A 19,927-nucleotide genomic window follows, 5' to 3' on the forward strand; every position below is an offset into this window, starting at 1 on the left:
TTCAAAAATCACCCAAAACATGCCGAAAAACATGCCAAACACTATATTTTGATGAGAAATATGCAGAGAAGATAAATAGTTTTTTAAAGAATGTAATAAAAATTTGTAAACATCTGACCAAATTTGTTTTGAAAAAAAATGTTTTTCTTTCTAAAAAATGTTTCAAAGCATTTCATTTTGATGAGAAACATGTAGAGAAGATCCAATTTTGAATTTTCTTCTTCAAAGATTTTCATCAAAATTAAAAAAAAAAAATTCTACTTTTTTAAAAAATATGTTTTTTATAAATTTTTCAACATCTGACTAGTTTTTTTCCAAAAAATTTCAATTTTGAATTTTCTTGTAATTATAATTTAAATCTTGAATTTTTTTATCTTTAATCTATTATAAATCACACCGAGGTTGAACTTTTTTTTTTTTTTTTTTTTCTTCATTGGTTTTTATGTATTTGTACAATGTATGTTCTGATAACATCTATTGCACGTCTGTCCGTCCAGGGAGTGGATCCGTCACCTGTGGTTCTCCCTAAGGTTTCTACCTCTCTCTTTTCTCCCTGTTGAAAGGGTTTCTCTTTCGGTAGTTTTTCCTTACCCTGGCTGACGGTCTAAGGACAGAGGATGTTACCAACCCTGTGAAGCCCCATGTGACAAACTGTATTTTGTAAATGTGGGCTATATAAATAAAATTTGATTTGATTTGATTTGATACTGATTCAAAAATATCCAAAGAGAAAAAAATCCACTGAATACGTACTACATTTTGGAAAATATAGCTTAAAAAAGGTAACATTAGGAGTACAATTTTACCACAAAAGTAAAACTCTGACATTAAGACAAAAAACAAAACATACGATACAGTGTTTGGCCGTGAAGTTGATTGCAGTCTCAGTCAGACATGTATAATTAAGACCTCATGCTTAATTCATCATTTGCCCAGAGTTTGATTCACAGTGAACCGTTGAACACAGGTCGATGTAGTTTCAAAAGGAAGTAAAACTAGATAATCCCCTAACTCTGACCCTAAATCCTCCCTGTTAAAATCAGACTAAACAAAAAGAATGATTATACACCTTTAAAAAATTTATAATAATAAAAATAATATCAGTAAGACATCACAGTGCTCTACATTTCAGCTTTATAACGTGTACTTCTTGCTGGAGCGATCTGCCATCACTAATATTGTCTCTTTGTCGGGGATCTGATAGTGACCTCTACAGTTGTCGGAGACACTTTCATTTCCTCTCCGGGCGGATATGAAGTATCCTGACAGACAGTGGCAGCTGTAGACCTCCAAAATAAATAAATTAACAAAATCAACTAGAGCTGAAATGATAAAAAACCAGGAAACAACTTGGTGACAACGATCCACCTGTTACCTGAGAAGAGGCTTCTTTGTAAACTAATCCAGAAACACTAGGTCAGCAAGGAGGGGTGGAGGTTTTTAGCCTCTGCTTCACTGGTTTCACAAAACACAATCCCGGCTTTTAACAAAAATATTTATTATTATTTTTAAATTACATATACCTCCCGCGATCACAACATTGAAACGATACAATTACTGACATTAGGAACTATCAGTTTCCAGACAAAAAATATATATATTTCTTGTCAATAACATTTTAATAGACAAAATACGACTATATTGATTTGTTGTTTTGTTTCTTTTACTCATGAAACAAAATATATATCAACATATCTAAGTTGCTATTGTGCCTTTTGTCTCAAGTCAACTGGAAATATTTCCTGGGTTTCCCTGGACCCATAACAGGCCAGACCGGTTTAAGATTAATGAATACAACGTTATATAATCTGATTGATTTTTAGTGTGTTTTTTACAGTACACGCTGTACACACACTGTTTCAAATTTTTATTATTCGATGAACAACATAATTTATTTCCTCTAGTGATTTGTTTTTCAGAAAGCCTTTAATAAGCCTGATAATTTGTCTTCTTGATCCAAGTGTTGTGAAGCTGCACTGATGGCAGCTTATTGATGACAGTTAATTTTCTTTCCAGCACTAAGGTCAACTGTTCGGAGCCTAAACCACATCCTTGATCTTTTTTTTTTTTTTCTTTGACGAGTTTGCATTCACGACTTGACTGATGACTAATGTAGGACACTGCACTCAAAACAGTAGCCATACAATCTAATGTAGTCTAAGCTGGTTTCTTAATAGTTAACAATGTTTTAACCCATATCTAACAGGGCTGGGAATGCGTCTGAAATAACTTTCAGAAAATGTAGGGTACTCAATTTTAATGTACATTTTTTATAGGTCAATTCCTATAAAAAAATTTTTTTTTTCAACATTCAGTCTGGTCTTACAGTGACACAACGATAGGAAAACAAATGATATTGTCACAGTGAGACACAAAACACTGACACAACAATGAAGTTCACTAAGTACAGCAGTTCGAATGACATCTATGCAAGATCTTCAGTTACATACAGTAACACATCATTTTTATCACCTTAAACTTGTACAGTATTTCATGGAAATAAAGTCACACGTATGTGTATATATATATATATACATATATATACACACATACACATATACATATATACACACTTTATACAGTATGTATATATGTATATGGAATACAAGCTGCAGCTTTATTTCTGTGAAATACTGTGGACATGAGAAGCTGACACTAAGAAAAATGGAAACAGACCCAGCTTCACCGCAGCACGTTACAACTCTAACACCTCAAATGCCGTTTTTTTGTGCTTCAGTACTGTGGTTTCATTCAACAAAATACTACTTTCAGGAAAACAAAAATGCATGTAGCCTGTGCTTCCCCTATCAAGACTACTGCTGCAAAATGCTTCTAAAAGAGCTTTTTTATATATCATTCCTTCAAAGCTTTGCTTTTCTCAACCAAAGATGGCCAAACAATATACCCCTCCAGCACCAAGAGACCCTTGTGGTCAACTTATCGACGTACTAGCAAAGAGAGAACGTCATGGGTTATGGCTCTCAGCTGTCATTTTCACTACAGTCATATTAAAGTACTGTATCTACTGTTGGGTCATTTGTTGTTAAGCGGAATGCAAAAAGAGAAAGTTATAACGGACTAAACTATTACAGGGAGAATTTTGGAGTTGTTTATATTGTATATGCTGTGCCTCTGTTTTCAAAGCAGGTATTATGATTGACCTCTCTAGTTGATGCACCTAGAATAAATAGTAGGACAACAAGTAAATACTAACATCCTAAAAAAATGGTTCAAAAACATGTAAATGATTGAATGCCAGAACTTGCAAGAGCTTCCTTATGAGTTAGCCTTATGTACATGATATATATGTATATATATATATATATATATATATACACACACACACACACACACACACACACACACCAAACACTGTAAATAAGGAGGTCATGCTGGTTGTGGTTATGTTTTCATGTGAATGTTCATCTATGATTTAGATTTTTTTTCCTGTTTTATGAGTTTTGTGCTTTATCACCTATTTTCTAAAATATAAGGAATACAATTCTCAAAAACTGACATCTTCTACTGAAAACGACCTGAAACTGGTCCTTGACACCACAATCCTTTCAATCAAGTATTTCCTGTCACTATAAACTAAGTAAGAAATCTACTTCCTGCAGCTTTGTAACCACCTATACAGTCAGATGTCCACACTGTGGTCTTCTATTCTATGGTGTAGACCAGTTGTACAGCTTGCTGATTGAATTAAGATTTCATTTTAAAAAATAACTAGAGCGGACATAAACAAAATTGAGTCCAAATTTTAAGCCTTTCCTTTGTCTTGCGTGTCCATCTTTAGTCTGACGTCTCACGCTGTTTCTTCTCCTCGGGAACCGACATTAAGATCTTCTGACAGAACACGGTGAAGATTTCTGAGGAGAAACAACTCATTCTGTCAGCCAGATCTGTTTTCTTTAGCTGCAGTCGGTTACTACTAGTGTTGACATACTTTACTGAACATTATTAAATACTTCAGACCACGTTCAACACCCAGACCTGTATAAATAAACTGCCAGTATCAGTGGCTACTGCTGCTCTCGCACAGATGTTCTTACACGAACGAACCAGAGAATGCTGGGACTTGACAAACAGAAAAGAGCTGAAAAAAAAAACCACTTACCCAGCATCTTCTTGACCACATCGGGTTTCTTCCACTTGTAGCCCAGTAGGTAGGCTGGGATACCTGTGAGAATGATGCCGCAGCCAATCAGGGTCTCGATTGGAGCTGCCCAGAAAGAGACGACGATCATGAAGATGCAGCCCAGAACGAAAACAATAGGGATGAATAAAAACACCTGCGGAGATTAAAAACAAAAATAAAAAACAGGTAAGTTACAGTTAAAATATAATAAAAAAAGGTCTTCCCTTTTTTTTAAATAATAAAGAAATAAAAAAAATAAATGAACAAGAGCTGGAATGTTTTCATAAAAAAAACAATCAGAATCAGCCAGCTGGATCTGCACTCCTCAGACTACTGCATGGCCTAAATAACTAAGAACAGTCACAGACAGATTTTCAGATTATTCATGTGGATTAACATAACTGACCCTTCTTAAACTGACTTGTTTGAATGAGGCATAAGAAAGGACTTGTTTGAATGAGACTTTTAAATCAAGCTAATGCCAACATTTATCAAAACAACATAATGTGATTTTTGTGTTGGCAGTTCATCTTCATCTCCCTTGTAGATGGTGGTATAAATGTAACTGATATAGTTACACAAGAAAGAAACATTTAGTTTTGGTTGGGATCAGATTAGGTATCCTCTGAGATCCTCTGTCTGCTCTTGTCCTTTAAGACTGACTCAGCTGTAAACCAGAGCTATTCCTGGACTATCAAGTAATGATGAAATTCTGGAACCTTCTTATCCACCAGTCAGCCCATCATCGGCATACAACCTTCTCTTGTCTACAATATGAAGTGCTGCTTTTCATTTCCTGTTTTGTCAGGTCATCCATCTAACTGATATGTGTATTACTGATTTTAAAAACATAATTTTGGATCTGCTAGGTGTTTTTTTCTTGGCTTCAGGTCATTTTCTACAACTTCCTGGAACTTAACTAAAGGCAGAATCCACATTCCTGTTTGCTTGTTAGTCAGTTTTACTTACATTTTGTCCCAAGAATCCCATCAGCATGGATCCTAACCTCTAACCTTTTGTATCTACTACATCTCACCCAGTCAAGAGTTTGTGTCACTGGAGAGATAAAAATAAGTGATGGAACAGTTCTGACAGAAGCTAAATTTAGAGATAAAAAACTGACAACTGTCTGAATGGTTTAGCCGAGCAGAAGAAAGTGTTGCTTGTTTCTGGTCAGACATTCATCTATAATTGCAGACCGAGAGCTTTCTGATTCAAAGGAAGGATCAAAGAATCTGTCATCTAAAGTAATAATCCCGTGATGAAACAGAAGCAAATAAACACGTATGTGTATCATAATAATCCCACTTATACACTCAGAGAACAGTGGGGCTCCAGAGAGAGGAGATTAAAGAAAATAGCTGTAGTTCACCAGTATAAAAAGCTTTTTGGAACTGTGCGACATCTTTCCAGTTGAGGTTTAAGCACAAGTCATGGCTGTAGCTTCAATGTAGCTACAATTCTGTAGCTTTTAGATCCAGTACATATACAGAAATATATTATGTCAGACATGGGTGTAATACCTTAATTGGCCTGCGGAGTTTGGGTTTTCTGATGCGCAGCCAGATCATACCACTTATAGCCATTCCAACACAGAGCCAGGTGAAGAAGCTGAAGAGATTGATGACGGAGAAGATGTCCTTGGAGATGGCGTACATCATGGAGAGCAAACACTGATTAAAAAAAAGACAAACAAATTAAAAAATTAAAAATGAAATTCTGCTTAATTGATACAAGTTGAACTAATGTGAACATATTTCTATGGTTTCTGGCTTCATCAAAGATTGACGTACCAAAAAAAAAAAAAAACCATAAAAATTGACATGGCTACATATTTCAAAGCAAATTAGTGCAGTTTTACTCATTTTTGAGAAACTTTTATTTTTGAAGACTTTTTCAGGTGCTTATTAGTATAGCGTTATACTGTGATCAAAAGATGGTGTACCAAAAAGGTTCTTTTTTATTTTAACCCTACAAATGGACATTGCTAGTGTCAGTGCATAATGTCATAGGAACCTTTATCTAAAGCAAATATAACATATTTGTTTTTCAGACAGGTTTTCAAGATCATGAAACCATCTGTAATTTAGGTAACTGCAGCAAATCCTCAGACAGCAGTGAGACAACTATTTGTGGGTTTTTTTGTCTGGCACTCAAGCCATGAAAACTAAAAGTCAGTGCTGGAGTCTTACTGTGAAGATGAGGGACGGCACTGGAGTGAAGAGGTCTTTGTGAACCAGACCCAGAGCAGCAGGAAGTTGACCTTCTCGAGCTCCAGCATAGAACAAGCTGCAGAGAAGAAAACTCTTCCCTGGTTAGTTTTTAGTGACATGGAAGGTTTGTAAAAGAGAAGAGCCGGAACAATCCTTTTTGGTCACTTCTATAATGTTAAGTTTCCATTCTGCCCACATGTTTGGAAATGTTTCTCAAAAACTCTGCTTTCAGTCAAGGTCAGAACATGTTTTTTTCCCCAGAGAAAAAGTCTGGTGTCTGGGAAATGGGTTTCTGGGGCAGTTTATTTTTGGTGTATTTTCATCAAATCTTGTGACATCATTTTCTATATCTTTAGTAAAGTAAATCAAGAAAAACAAGTAAGTAATCTGAGACATTTCTGTGCGACAATGATACAGTAGGTGTTAGTATTGTAACTCAAAGGATGATGAGCTGCAATTAAAGCTTAAATTAAATTAAATCCTACATAATAAATTAAAGAATGGCCAGTGAACTCTGCGCAACAAGATTTGCATAACTGATCAGAGAGTAATTTAAAAAAAAGTAAAGTTATTGCATTTTTACAGTCGTATTGTTCCACAGAAAAACAGAGGTCAATGGAACAGTAAAGCCTTCTTTGAGCCACAACATCCCTTCAGGAAATGACTGCTCCAGGGCCTCATTCTACTGTAATTCCCAAAGGACTAACATTATTGTTTGCTTTGCTTTGTTGTTACATAGGGCGTGACAACCAAATTTAAGGTAGATTTGCATGAATAGGAAGAGGCTAATGTAATCAGAAAACAAGTCATTTGTTCACTTCAATGAACATTGCTAAATTTCATCCAGTGCCAGTGTCAATATTTAGCTGTTTGTACTGGATATAACTTTTCATGTTAGCCTTCCTGACTGGCTGGCTGGCTGGCTGGCTGGACAGACGGACAGACAGACAACACTTACCGTGCTGAGGTGAAGAGGGAGCCGTTGACAGCTCCAAAGCATGACAATCCCACAAAGACAGGAATCAGCCAGGACATCACACCGAGGTGGTACTCTCCAAAATTCTGCGAAAGCAGCACAGTGTCATTCGTGCATGATTTCTAAAGGCGGCTTAGCTTGTTAAAAAAAATATAATAAACTGAATCGTCACCAACACAACGCTGTGACAGAAGCTTAAATGCTCACCACAGCGACAGCCTCAGACTCCACCATAGCTTCAGGAGAGATGGTGGTGAAGTAGGCCAAGTTGGTCAGAACGTAGACCACAGTCACGATGGGCATAGATATGATGATGGACAAGGGCAGGTTTCTAGAGAGGTCAAAGGTTACATAAAGAAGATAATTCACAGTAATATCAGTGTTCTTTCTTTGTTTAGTATGCATTTCCAGTGCATTGATAAGTGATTCAAGTGTTTTCATGCAAATCAGGTTGTCCAGTTTATTTGTGTGTATTTATGTGATTAGTTGTGCAAAGTATTTATTCATGCACGTCTTTAACTGTATACGTATAGTATAGTATAGTATATGAATCTTATGAATCTTTGTAATTTCTAAAGCATATTGGTAGTACAATACATTCAAAGCTCCCAACATTATATTAATGTTGATTCTTTTCTTTTGTAACTGATATTAGTAGGTGAGGGTCCTGTCCTGCTGCATACTGTATGTCCATGCAGTTAACAGTTAAACAAAGTCAGGCAGGGATGGAAAATTAGTAAGGGCAAATTACGTATAACTGTCAACACAACCTTCATCACATCTACTGTAAGTCACCTCTCTGGATTGATCATCTCCTCAGTTACATAGTTTAAGTAGTTCCTAGAAAAAGAAAAAGAAAACTGTTAGTATTAAACGTCTGGTCTGTTTCATATTAGGAATAATCATAAATTGCTCTCACCAGCCTCCAAAAGCAAAGAGGCCACTGTACAAAGCCAAGACAATGTTGTCGACCCCATATTTGCTGCCTTCAAATGCCTGATCAGGTGTGAGATAGGGTACATTTCCTGCACACAAACAAAAATTTTCAAAATTAGTCAAGTGAATGTATATGCATAAAATGTAGTTTATCCCTCTTTTAGTCAGAATTCCACTTATTACCACTTATTACGTGAACCTTCACCTCAAGGTATGAGTTTCTCCTTGATCTACTGAAAACTTTTCACATCTCTGAATACAACATCAGAACAGATTGAGATCCAATCATAAAAACAGAAGGCTCTTATTTTAAAAGACAATTTCTGAACACAACAGCTTCATTAAAAACTTTTCACAGAGAAATAAAATTGGTAAAAATCCCAACATTCCAAAATGTACAAGGTTTAAACCAGTCTTAGTAAAGTATCAGCTTTTCTGTTTTGGCAAATCTCTTAAGCCTCCTCCAGACTTGGTTGTTTTCTGGCTAGGACCCTGGTCTTCAGTTTGTTGGAGAAGGCAAAAGACTTACTCAGATCTTCTGGATTGAGAAGCTCACCAAAACCATTGAAGCGATCAACATTTACTGTGTATATTTACTGTAATAGACCAGGCCTCCCTGTTCTTGGATTGAGTTACATACCGGTATGTATTAAATATAGTTTTAGAACACACATTCCACATAAAACATGTATAGTGATGTTTTTTCAATATGTTGTAAACAAATATATTACAGTCTAAATAACTTGGTCCTGTTTTTTTTTTAGTCTCAGTTTGTTAAGTGCATTTTTACTGAATCTATACTGCAATGTACATTTTTGATTTTATTTACATACATTTATATTTATTTTTGATTTTTCATGTTTTACGTGTTTCATTAAAAAAAATGAATTTCTCCATAATGAGCCAGTCCTAATTCCTGTACATGTCTGTGTAGGGGTGAGAAATGGGGGGTGGGGAGGGGAGGGGGCGTCTCCCTCAGTTCTACCTGTGGCTTTCAGATGGTAATGACTTTCCTGAGGTCTGTTGCACATGCACTTTTTCTCCTCTCAGTCTTTCAGAGAGGCCACTGTGTGACAACAGCCGACAGGCCTCACCACCTAGTCTCCATGGAAACGCTGTGTGAGCACTATTGCCTTGGACATGGCTTTAGACGGAAGAAGAGGGGGAGTAGAAGAAGGAGGGGGAGATGAGCAGATGCAGCATGGAGCATGTGATGGCGACTCCCGCCTACAGAAACCAACCTGTTGTCTTTTACAACATGTGATTACATTTTCACAAACAAAGTGTTTCTGTTACTGTCCAACCAATCCAATTAAATGTGCTTATTTATTTACCCTACACCTGCACTGACCCACTCTCGCCCGGCTGCACACATTGGTTCAGACTCAGCAGCATGGACACAGACAGACGGACCTTGTGTTCACAGTCAATAGCTGTGCCAACGTACTGAAATGAGGGCAGTGCGCTCCGTTGGGTTTATCCTTGTTAGTTAACAATTTCCAAATCATTAAGGGCAAAAAACATTCTCTCTGTTTCAATGCCAACATATGGCAAAGAGCTGCAGAACACGATGAGGTTTATTTTCAAAATATTGCAACAAAACACCTTTTATTTTTTGGCTAAAGCTGTGAAACAATATTTAAGAAAAAATCGAATTAATCACAGGGTCGCTGCAGATTAATCACAATTAATCATGAATCAGGAACTTTTTATCCAGGTGCAACTCAATGTCACACATATGTCATATATAAGAAAAACACAATTTTCTTACCTTTTGTATTTGTCTAAATATGCCATCTTGTGCTTTTGCATTTGGTTTGATAAATCAACTTGTATTCTGTTATGCATTAATTGATATTAAAAATAATCCAGTTCCTATTTCACCTGTATTTTAAGTATAGACCTAATAGTAATAATAAACATAATAATGATTATTATGCTTGTTATCATCCTTATTATTCATGGTAGTAGTAGTATAAGAAGAGTTGACTGGTTAATAATAAAAATAAACAAGATCATTTTCATGAAATTAGATATTTATATATTATATTCTTCCTTATAAGTGTAAATTTATTTTTCTATTTTAATTTTATGTTTTTAAAGCACAACTAGAATAACTATTCTCAACGTCTCAAAAGAGAACTCACCTCTAAAGATCTGTATGAAGCCGAACAGGATGATAATGACCAGGGCCAGCAGCTTTGAAGCCGTGAACAAGTCCTGGACTTTGGTGGCTGCTTTCACACTAATACAGTTTATAAATGTCAGCAACACTGTAATGGAAGAGATACACAAGACAGAGAACAATTTCAGTAAAATGATGGCTTGTTAAGGTATGTTTGTAACTTATTAACCCCAGCAGAACTATGACTCACTGAGACACAGGCATGCCAGAAGCTTGGCAGCACTTTCAGGAACAGAGCACGTTGGGTAAATAGGTTTCAGCAGGTAGGTGGCGAACACCAGGGACACCACATACTGCGAGGATGGCCGAATAATGAGCATCTCTATCCACAGTTTGAGAAAGGCCGCCAGTTCACCATAAATCTCCAAAATGTAAGTATAGTCGCCTCCAGACTTGGTGATGGTAGTGCCCAGCTCAGCGTAGCACAAGGCACCCATGGTCGACACCAATCCACAGACGGACCAAATAATCAGAGAGAGTCCAGCTGAGCCTGTCTCTTTCACAACCCCTGTGGGAGTGACAAAGATCCCCGAGCCGATGATGGTGCCTATGATCATTCCCACACCATTGAAGAGGGTGATGCTGCGTTTGAGTTCCACTTTATCCCCTGATGAGTCGTCCCCCGGGGGAGATGGACATGCTTGAGGGTCCGCGGTAAGACTATCCTGTTCTGTGTTTGCATCTGCTGCTGCACAGATGTAAACAAGAAGAACAACAATTAGGAGGTGGACAAATGTTCTACTTAGTTCCCTGTGTGCCATCTATATCAGCTCTCGGGCAAGTCGTGTTTAGGAACTGGTCTCACTGGCTCTTCAGGCAGACTGTGAAAACGGGTTCCTCAGGGCTGACAGCTTTCTCTGAGAACTTTTAAATTCAGTAATACACCGTGGCTACTTAATATAAACAGAGAGAAAGGCTGGACTTCAACAGTTTCTTTATGTTCATATCAGACACAACGTGAGCCGGGTGTACATCCGGAATTATTGCATCATGGCACATGGTGGTTCATTACCATGTGGTTTTCTCAAATGTGTGTGAGTGCGAGTGTGCGTGCACTGTACTTACCTGCTATCTTCTCCTGACTCGCAGCCTTGGCAACGCTCTCTCGACTGCTCCGTGATTTCAGCTCCGGCTCAGCCATCTTCCCGCTCGGTCTCGGTGCTCTTGTTTCCACCTGCCTCTTTATGACTGTCTCTATGTCGCCTTCCTCTTGGTATCTCTCACGCTCTCTGTCTTCCTATTAACGCACGCATACACTCGCGGCCCTGCTCTCACTACTCCCCTCCCTTCCTCTTACATGAACACACACTCTTTAGCACATATACACATGCTGCTTTTGTTCTTCTGACTACAATTTACCTCACGCTGATCCTCTCTTCCTCTGCGTGCGCTTCTTTCTACCTCCAGTCCCTCCCTCCTGTGTCTCCAGGATACAGTAGGGCGTGCCCCAACCTTTGTGATGCTGTCGCTGTTTGGGGCTACACCTACAACAAAAGGATGATGGGGCAGCTTGGAGGAGGGGTGGGGGGGGGGGGGGGGGGGGGGGGGGTCAGGGGTTAGGTTTGCAGCAGGCACCATTTGTAGAATCCTCCATGTGACGCTATAATCTTTTTCTGCAGTGGACTAATCCAGTGGACTACAGCGTGTGCGTCAGAGAGGATACTGCGAGGCTTCTGCACCCTCTAGTGGCGTCAGTTGGGGATTACAGGAATCTTTCTTCCTCCATTGTCATACAGACATTTGACACCGCACGCGGATGGCAGAACCGGTGTCTCTATTCAATCCGAAATAAAGACGAAGCATCACCTTACCCCATTCACACCCCTTAACTTCTATCACGTGAGATGAAGCCATGACAAGTGATGTCCTGCTTTTTGACCTGCTGACAGAGACACTGTAAATCAACATTACATTTAGCAATGATTAAGGTATATTTGATTAAGGTATATTTGTTGTGTATTTAGACAATAAATACATAGCTATAACAAATTACTAATAATAACCTACATAATAATGATAATTATAATAAACAAATTGAAACATCTGTCCCTAAAATCTGGCCGCATTTCGAACCACAAGATGGCGCGTTATAGGCATTTTAAATCTATATCTATATTCAAGATTGAATTATATTTAAAAATATCTTTATCAAGTTACCCGTGTGCTTAACAAAATGTATATTTAAAAAGATTCAATTCTTCATTCTTTACTTTTTATTTATCAGGTTTTCTATTAAAATGTTCTGTCTAAAACTTACACTAACTTAAAATGTGATGCGATACGTTAGTGCGCAAATTTTAAATAAATGTGCATCCTAAAGTTGAAAGCATAGTTGACTGTCTGTTTTTATTTTTGTTTTTTGCAGCAACAAAACAGAATCGCAAACATTAAAAGCAAAATAAGAATAAAGTAAAAACTATTAAATTGTACTACGTCAAGGCGACAAGGAAAACGTGACGATGGTGGTTTAAAGAAACAACGTGATACGTGATACGTTTCAGAACTACAAAAAAGGTGCGTGTTGTGGTTATATATATTTAAAAAGTCACTAAAAATGCATTCGGAGAATGAGCCCCGTTCTGTTTCGGCGTAAGTTAACGCGTTACTTGCATACCTATACAGCTGACAAAGTCGACATGCTAACACGCAGCTCTGTTCACATGAACGTCTTGGCTGATTGGTAGTGCAGTGCAGGTCGACGCTGGATTAACCCAGAGCACTTTCTGCCACGAGTCCGGGGACTTTCCCCTGGGCAGGGGAGAGAAACGCGGTTCTCAGCGTGTAGCCCAGAGAGCAAGCCTTCTGAATGCCCGGATGTTAAAACTGTGGACATACGATTTTTAAACCAAGCTAAAATAATCTATATTAAAGTCATGGTGTAGAATTCGACTAATATACGCAATATACAAGCAATATATACAAGCAATAGGAATTTAACAATGTCACCTACCAATTCGCTTTTGTTCTTTTAGAGGCGCTAGTTTTTCAAGTAAAAGCCTAAATGCAGCAAAGGATCATGGGAAATGTTAAAGGCATACTCGCCAAATAAATAGTTGCAGCGAATTTAACACTCGTTCTGTCGTAAAAGAATAAAGGTTGACTATACATTCACCGCTCATGAACACATTTCACACTTGGTTTACTGCGGCACTGTCAATACGCGGGAGTCTCTTAAAACAATGCATTTGTATGTAAGTATTAAATATTACCTTAAATATTACCAATCCCAGACACATTGGGAGTATTTGTTGACATAAACATCTGTTGGCTTTGTTGTGGTGTATAGAAATATTTTATGGCACTGTTATATGGTAGGTGAATGCTGTACTTTACTAATTACACACACAATTTTGCAATACATCACTGCTTTTGGCAACAACAATGACAGATTGGTGGAAATGGAGGTCACACTGCTGCCCACACTGGGTTGTTATTAGTAAGATTTTCATTTTTCCAAGCAGGACTTTGGCTGTCTGCACATCATAGTAAGGAAACTCTTACAATAGATTCTTTGTTGAGACCTAAACATTACTTGGTCTGATGAGTATCAATTATTGTCAAGATATTTTAATTCCGACCCCATAATTTGAATATTATAGGCTCAATATATGGCTAGTTTTTTCTGAAATCTATTGCAATATAACATTATAGTCTAGTTTTGTTATAGTCATTGAAACTCTACCCAGTGATAGTAAAGTGGATTGTCCACTTTAATTTATTGCCAAATCCTTTTTCTCTTAGTTCATAATTTTCCATGTAGTTATTTTATATTCCCTCATTCCTCTCCACTCTTCTCTACTACAGTATATCTCTGTGATCACTCTCTAAACCTAATGCTTTGCTGCAGCATCTCTGTCAATGTCACTCTGTGGGCTGAGTCATTTAAGCCTGCTTTTCTACATCCTCACCTTTCTAACTCATTGTAGTTACATTAGCCTCTCTCTTCACTCTGTTGTGCTCTTGAACCTCTCCATCCCCGACTAAAATTAGAGCTAGAGCTTTTCCGATAATGGTTTACAAAGTAATTACAAAACTATAATATGTTCACCTTTTTCAGTGAACCCAACTGTCTTAATGGTTCTAAGGTGGTTAAGCTTTTTATTCTTTGTTAGTATAAGGATAATTGGAGACCTAATAAAGTGTTATGGCAGCATGAGCCACAAAACTGGGAAGAGCTTTGCTGCAGTTTCTTTTATACATGCCTGCGGTGATGTTCATAGATTTTCTTATCTGAGCTGAAACTCCCAGGATTCCTGGTTATTTATCATCAGACTGAATGTCACTACTTTCAGTACAGACCCAGAACATTAAATTGAAAATGTTTACACAATTTATGAGCTGCTGCCTTCGTCCTCATATATTTATATGCTCTGCTTCTGATATCAATGTGTGGCTGATGAAAGAAGGTGCTGATAGAACAGATCAAATGATGCCTTGTTCCAGAAATACATTTTGTCCCTTGGGCTCTCAGCAATCCTTCCTTGATCAACTGTCACTAAGCTGGCATGGGTAAATGCCAGGTGACAGGCAACTGTATCCATCAAAATAAACACACTTCTTTCTCCTTCCATTTCCTCATTTTTATCTTTCTTGCTTTTGAGCTTATCACACACAGTGTCTATTCAATACCTGTGTGTGTAAGTGTGATACACTGGAGCCAATCAGAAGTTGAGTTTTGCTTCTCTTCACTGTCAACAGCTCTGACAGCTGACCCTGTTTTTCCTCCGACCATGTGTCACTGTCTCTTCACGCTCCAGCTCTCTTCTGCCTTTCCCTTGTTTTTTTTCTGTGTTCCTTAATGAAACATCTTAAACAATTTAAACCAAATGAATTTAATCAAAAATGTAACACAATGCAGCAAATCGAAAGACAGGAGAATGTTTTAAGTTAATGGGTGCCAAATGTGACTGGCCTCCATTTGCGGACAGTCAATCCACTCTGTATTGACAGGGCTGCCTTCGTTTGCACTGACTTCACATTTATTACTGTTTGCTCCGTCAGTCGCTGGAAGACAATTTGCGCTAGGAAACAGCATTCACTGACAGATTCAAGTATGACAGTGTGGTTGAAGAAGACTTGAGCCTACAGTACTGTAGAGGGAAGGATGAAACAAAAACAACAGCAAAAATGGTGAGCAGTTTTACTGGCTTCAACATCATCACTTTTTACTGTTTTTTTAAAGATATAGTCCTTACAGCTGTATGACTCTAGAGTGGGGGTGACTAACTCCCAGTCAGAGGGACACTTCTGGCCTGCAAACCCCCCACATCCAGCCTGCCACTAGATGTCAATAGTAGTTTCAAAGTGTGGCCCTTCAATAAAATGACTGTAGCAGCAATGACCCTCAGCTTTGAGTTTGAGACCCCTGCTCTGGAGTCCCCACCAGCTGTTTCTGTAGAGACAGGAAGTGTGATTATCATCAGCATATAATGTAATCTAATTCCAACAGACTTATGTAAGATATATTGCGTTATTTAAGCCATGGATTAGATTTTCCCAAATACCTGGTGACATATTTTCAGTAGCTAATGCTCAACGTGGTAAAGGAATAATACAACTGCAATAATAGAAGGAGTGCGAGCTGCCAGCTGTAGCTTCCTGAAATGAAAAGAAAAGGAACTAATTATCCTCGATTCACCAGCAGGGAGTCTTTCCATATTTAACTTTATATTTTTAAAACTGACATCTCAGTTTAGTTCTGTTAACTTTTGAAATTTTGTCTTCATTTAACAAGTGCAAAAGTGTCAGGAAACAATGTGAAAGCACAAACAGAGGGACAGAGACAGGATGCTAAACACAGCTGGCAAGAAACCCTGATGGACGGTTATGACAAAGCAGCCTGTCTCATTTGTAAGCCATCTGTTAGAGTGATTAAGGATTACAATATTGGTCAACGCCATAACAGTATGGCACTATTACTCAGTCTTTCTCGATGAAATATATAAATTATGATTGAAAAGCCCACACCCACTTTGTGCACTAATCTGGCTACTCTCTTTGCAACAAACAATTAAAAACAAATTCTAAGAAAACAAGTCTCTGGGGTCACAAGCCAAAAAAAAGGTTGCCTTGTAATTTTGCAGCCTTCACTAAGCTATATGAATAATGGTTTCATATACTATTTATTAAAAATAGGTCAAAGATACAGTGATCAGAATAATTTTACTGCATCTGCAGTACTTTGTTGAAAACCCATTGCATATTTTACAACAAAAGCAACAGTGTCCACATTAAAAAGAGAGCAACTATAAAGTCATCAGTATGTGATAAACTTTATTTCATGCCACATCCACATTACAACTGTATTTTGCATAAAATAAAACACATTTCTTCCTTTCTTCACTAGCTCTCTATATACCATCAAACTGTACAGTCACCTATGTGCTACTGCACCTTATAGTATCTTACAGCTCTACTTATCTACTTTACACACTTTATTCAACCTATCACATAAAACACTTCCTACTAATGTCTGTCCTCAAAATATAAATTTCCACTTACGTGTATAACGGCACCATTAGACTTCTCTCATTTTAACTGTGTGTTTTTATTATTATTAAGTAACAGTACGGGGTAAACTGCACAATGATTTGGTAAATTATCTTATTATCTTTCACTGAGGCCGTACTGCACCTCAGTGCAGGTTAGTGTCCTTAAAACCTGCAGCTTAGCCTAGATTTTCAATAAACAATCTACCATAAACATATCATTTTGTCACAATAAGGTCCATGTTTCTTATTTTTTCTAAAGTGCAAAGGAGCCACATGACATGACTATGGTTTGGATGCAGACCATAATAATGCTTCGATTGACAATTGGTAGCAGAGCTTTGAAAAAGACAACAAAGCACAAAACCACAGAGAAAACAGGGAAATGCAAGCTAACCCTAAAGTTAATAAACGTCAGTAAAACATAATTGTCATTTTTGTGTTCGGAAAAAAGAGCTGTGGACGGTGAAAGTGATTTTGTGGCATCATTCACATATCTACACTAAAATGTACAGTGTGTTGAGTGAAATAAACAGGTATAGAAATAACAAAATCATGCATACTTTTTTTTTCTTGTTACGCCTTGTGCGACTTCAAGAGCAGAAAAAGTGTCAAAGCCTTTACATAAATTATCCCTCTTCATCGTCACGTGATCAAATATTGTAAACACTTTTCTTTATTCCAACTGACTGACTTCTTTATTAAGAAGTTATTTTACTTTACCTTGAAACTTCACCTTGAAACATAGCTTTGCAAAAAAAAAATTAATAATGTCATGGCAAGAGAAGATAGCATAATAGAAATGAAGAAAAAAAGTGAAGAAAAATCATTTTAAAACTGACTCTTTCTCCAATGTTTTGGATTCAGGCTGATTTTCTCTGTCAGTTGTTGTTCATAATCCACCAGGAAGCTGTGGAATGGAAGAAAAGTAATTTGGTATTTTTAAACACAAATAAAGTAAATACTGGCCTTTAAACATGCTCAAAATATAACCACAAGCGCTATACAACATGGTCATTTTTTATATGTGAGTTTTAAAGCAAAGACTGACATAAAAATGCAGCAAAATAGTTCACCTACCTTTATTCATTCTACCTAAAATATGTACTTTTTCACTAGTCTCTCACCACTGATTACGATACATTAAAAACAGCATCTTTGATTGTGAAAAATGCACCAAAAAACCACATACTATATTATGACTTTATAGAAAAAAAATCCCAAATATAAAAATGTCCAAAAATGCCTAAATGCAACAGAATATCCTAAAGTATACATGTAGTACACACTTCATGGAATAAATATTATTTATGATGGTATTTGGAGGTGCAGGTGATAAAAATCCACAAGGCCATGGTGGTCTTTAATCTAAGATACAGTTTATCAGAGAACTCCTGTGAGACTGTGTCTGTGAAACAGCATTAAAGATCCTGTTTCAAGGCTCTGGTGTTTACCTGGCAGGAGCATAGTGGAGACCATCTCTGCCTCTTCCAGTGAGTCAATAATGCAGCGCTGGAAGGTCTTACTGATGGAGGACTGCAAGTAGCTGAGTAAAACCACAGACAGAAAGTATTACAACCATTAACCCGCCACAACCCTGGCATAGGAAACATGGCTGAATTTGTTGGAGTGAAATTCTCAACATGCACCACAAGAGACCCTGTGATCCTACCTCATCCAGGAGAGACGATCCTGCCAAAACTCATACATTATGAAGCACGATCTATCTGGCAGGTTCTGGACCGAAATGCTAGAAATAATTCAAAAGGGAGCGAGGGAATGAGAGAGAAGCAGTTGTTATCTTTCATGTTTGGTGAAAAATGTTTTGAAGTGGCTGCTTTAAATCACGGGCGCCCTGAGGCGTTCAAAGGCAGCCAGGCAGTGAAAGGGAACATACTGCAGGTTGTTTAGCTGGCTGCCGGTGGCATCTGTGTAGATTTTGAGAGCTTGTTGAAACTGCTCGACATCTCTCTCCTTCACAGACATCTGCCTCTGAACCAGAAGAATGTTCTAGAGAGTGAGGAGGAACACAAAGACTGAATGCATCTTTTCAATAATAATGCTACATTCCCAACACACTGGAAATGACACACAGACTTCTTTTTTTTTTTAATATTTAGACGGAATAAACTCACCGACTTGTAGGTTCCTGCTAACGTGTCCTCTTTTAGAGGTTCAAGTTGTGGCCTCTGAAAAAAAGAGGGAAAAGTATTTCAGTTAACCTAGAACCACAACACCAAATATTAGCTTTTCATGGCCTTTTTGACAGCAATATAAAACATTAGCCAGCTAGCATGTTTCTTATACCCTTGTATATATATGATATATATATATATATATATATATATATAGGAAAATCCCCATAATTTTCCATCAAACTGTCAAACCTAAGTGTATTCTGATACTTAATCTATTACATTCAGTGTGTGCCGTACAAGCAGTTTTTCACTATGTACAAGTCACTTTTCTCTCACAGGCTTGATCTCGTACCTCAGGGCAAACACCAAACAAACACAGCCTGCTTGTCACTTCAGGCTACAACATCTGAGTCTCTGAAGTCAAGACAAAAGATCTTCTCTGGTGAAAATAAGCTTCTGCCTTCAACCTTGTTTCAAACACCAAGATTCTGTTCATACCTCACATTCCAGTTTGTCTACGAGATGCTCCAGTTGGTTGATCTGGGAGCCCCAGTGGTTGTCTGGCTCCACGCTAACCCCTGCATTTCCAGTTTAACAAAAAAATAATTAGTTCTACTTCAAATGTAATTATTAAAGTGTTTCCTGCTGTCTACCTGTGGTGAGCATGCCAGAATAAGGGTCAGTTGGAGAAAGACACATGTTCTTCTGGATGCGCCGACCAGGACGTTTGGTCACCCTCTGAACCGGCAGCTCCAAAGGCTTTGTTATCCTCCTTCCTGTGCAGCCCTGGTCATGAACTGCCTCCATAGCGCAGTCCAGTGATGACTGCAGGGACTGGAGCTGACTGGTG

The 19,927-nt window shown here is 37.8% G+C and overlaps 2 protein-coding genes across 3 annotated transcripts in view; both read right to left on the bottom strand.

Annotated features, from left to right (window-relative positions):
- Window positions 1–1,669: 1,669 nt before the first annotated feature.
- On the bottom strand, window positions 1,670–13,281 carry LOC103384926 (large neutral amino acids transporter small subunit 1-like). 2 transcript variants are annotated; one of them, XM_008318627.3, is made up of 11 exons: window positions 11,517–13,281; window positions 10,642–11,136; window positions 10,414–10,539; window positions 8,250–8,355; window positions 8,126–8,170; window positions 7,538–7,661; window positions 7,313–7,416; window positions 6,334–6,430; window positions 5,665–5,814; window positions 4,121–4,295; window positions 1,670–3,872 (listed from the first exon to the last, which is right to left on the bottom strand). In XM_008318627.3, exons 1-11 carry the CDS (start codon window positions 11,590–11,592, stop codon window positions 3,796–3,798), a joined length of 1,575 nt encoding a protein of 524 aa, XP_008316849.1. In that variant the 5' UTR covers window positions 11,593–13,281; the 3' UTR covers window positions 1,670–3,795. The 2 variants fall into 2 exon arrangements, with proteins under 2 accessions (XP_008316849.1, XP_008316848.1); XM_008318626.3 differs by having other exon boundaries at window positions 10,642–11,139.
- A 3,430-nt stretch (window positions 13,282–16,711) lies between these two features.
- Window positions 16,712–19,927, bottom strand: part of LOC103384927 (N-terminal EF-hand calcium-binding protein 1-like) — a 14,243-nt gene continuing 11,027 nt past the window's right edge. Inside the window, exons 6-12 of the mRNA XM_008318628.3 lie at window positions 19,731–19,924; window positions 19,576–19,655; window positions 19,075–19,128; window positions 18,837–18,949; window positions 18,612–18,689; window positions 18,394–18,485; window positions 16,712–17,849 (exon numbers count right to left, since the gene is read on the bottom strand). Coding sequence (XP_008316850.1) covers window positions 17,821–17,849; window positions 18,394–18,485; window positions 18,612–18,689; window positions 18,837–18,949; window positions 19,075–19,128; window positions 19,576–19,655; window positions 19,731–19,924 — 640 coding nt within the window. The 3' untranslated portion in view covers window positions 16,712–17,820. The remainder of the gene's footprint in view (window positions 17,850–18,393; window positions 18,486–18,611; window positions 18,690–18,836; window positions 18,950–19,074; window positions 19,129–19,575; window positions 19,656–19,730; window positions 19,925–19,927) is intronic.

Source organism: Cynoglossus semilaevis, chromosome 10 (assembly GCF_000523025.1).
Source record: "Cynoglossus semilaevis isolate Cse_v1.0 chromosome 10, Cse_v1.0, whole genome shotgun sequence".
Classification (NCBI taxonomy): Eukaryota; Metazoa; Chordata; class Actinopteri; order Pleuronectiformes; family Cynoglossidae; genus Cynoglossus; species Cynoglossus semilaevis.

Excerpts from the sequence above, each read along its gene's own strand:
- LOC103384926 (XM_008318626.3), bottom strand. The coding sequence starts at position 11,592 with ATGGCTGAGCCGGAGCTGAAATCACGGAGCAGTCGAGAGAGCGTTGCC. Across the intron at positions 7,662-8,125 it reads GAGATGATCAATCCAGAGAG|AAACCTGCCCTTGTCCATCA; the intron begins GTGACTTACAGT and ends TGACCTCTCTAG. Across the intron at positions 6,431-7,312 it reads TCCCTCTTCACCTCAGCACG|CTTGTTCTATGCTGGAGCTC; the intron begins GTAAGTGTTGTC and ends TCTTCTCTGCAG.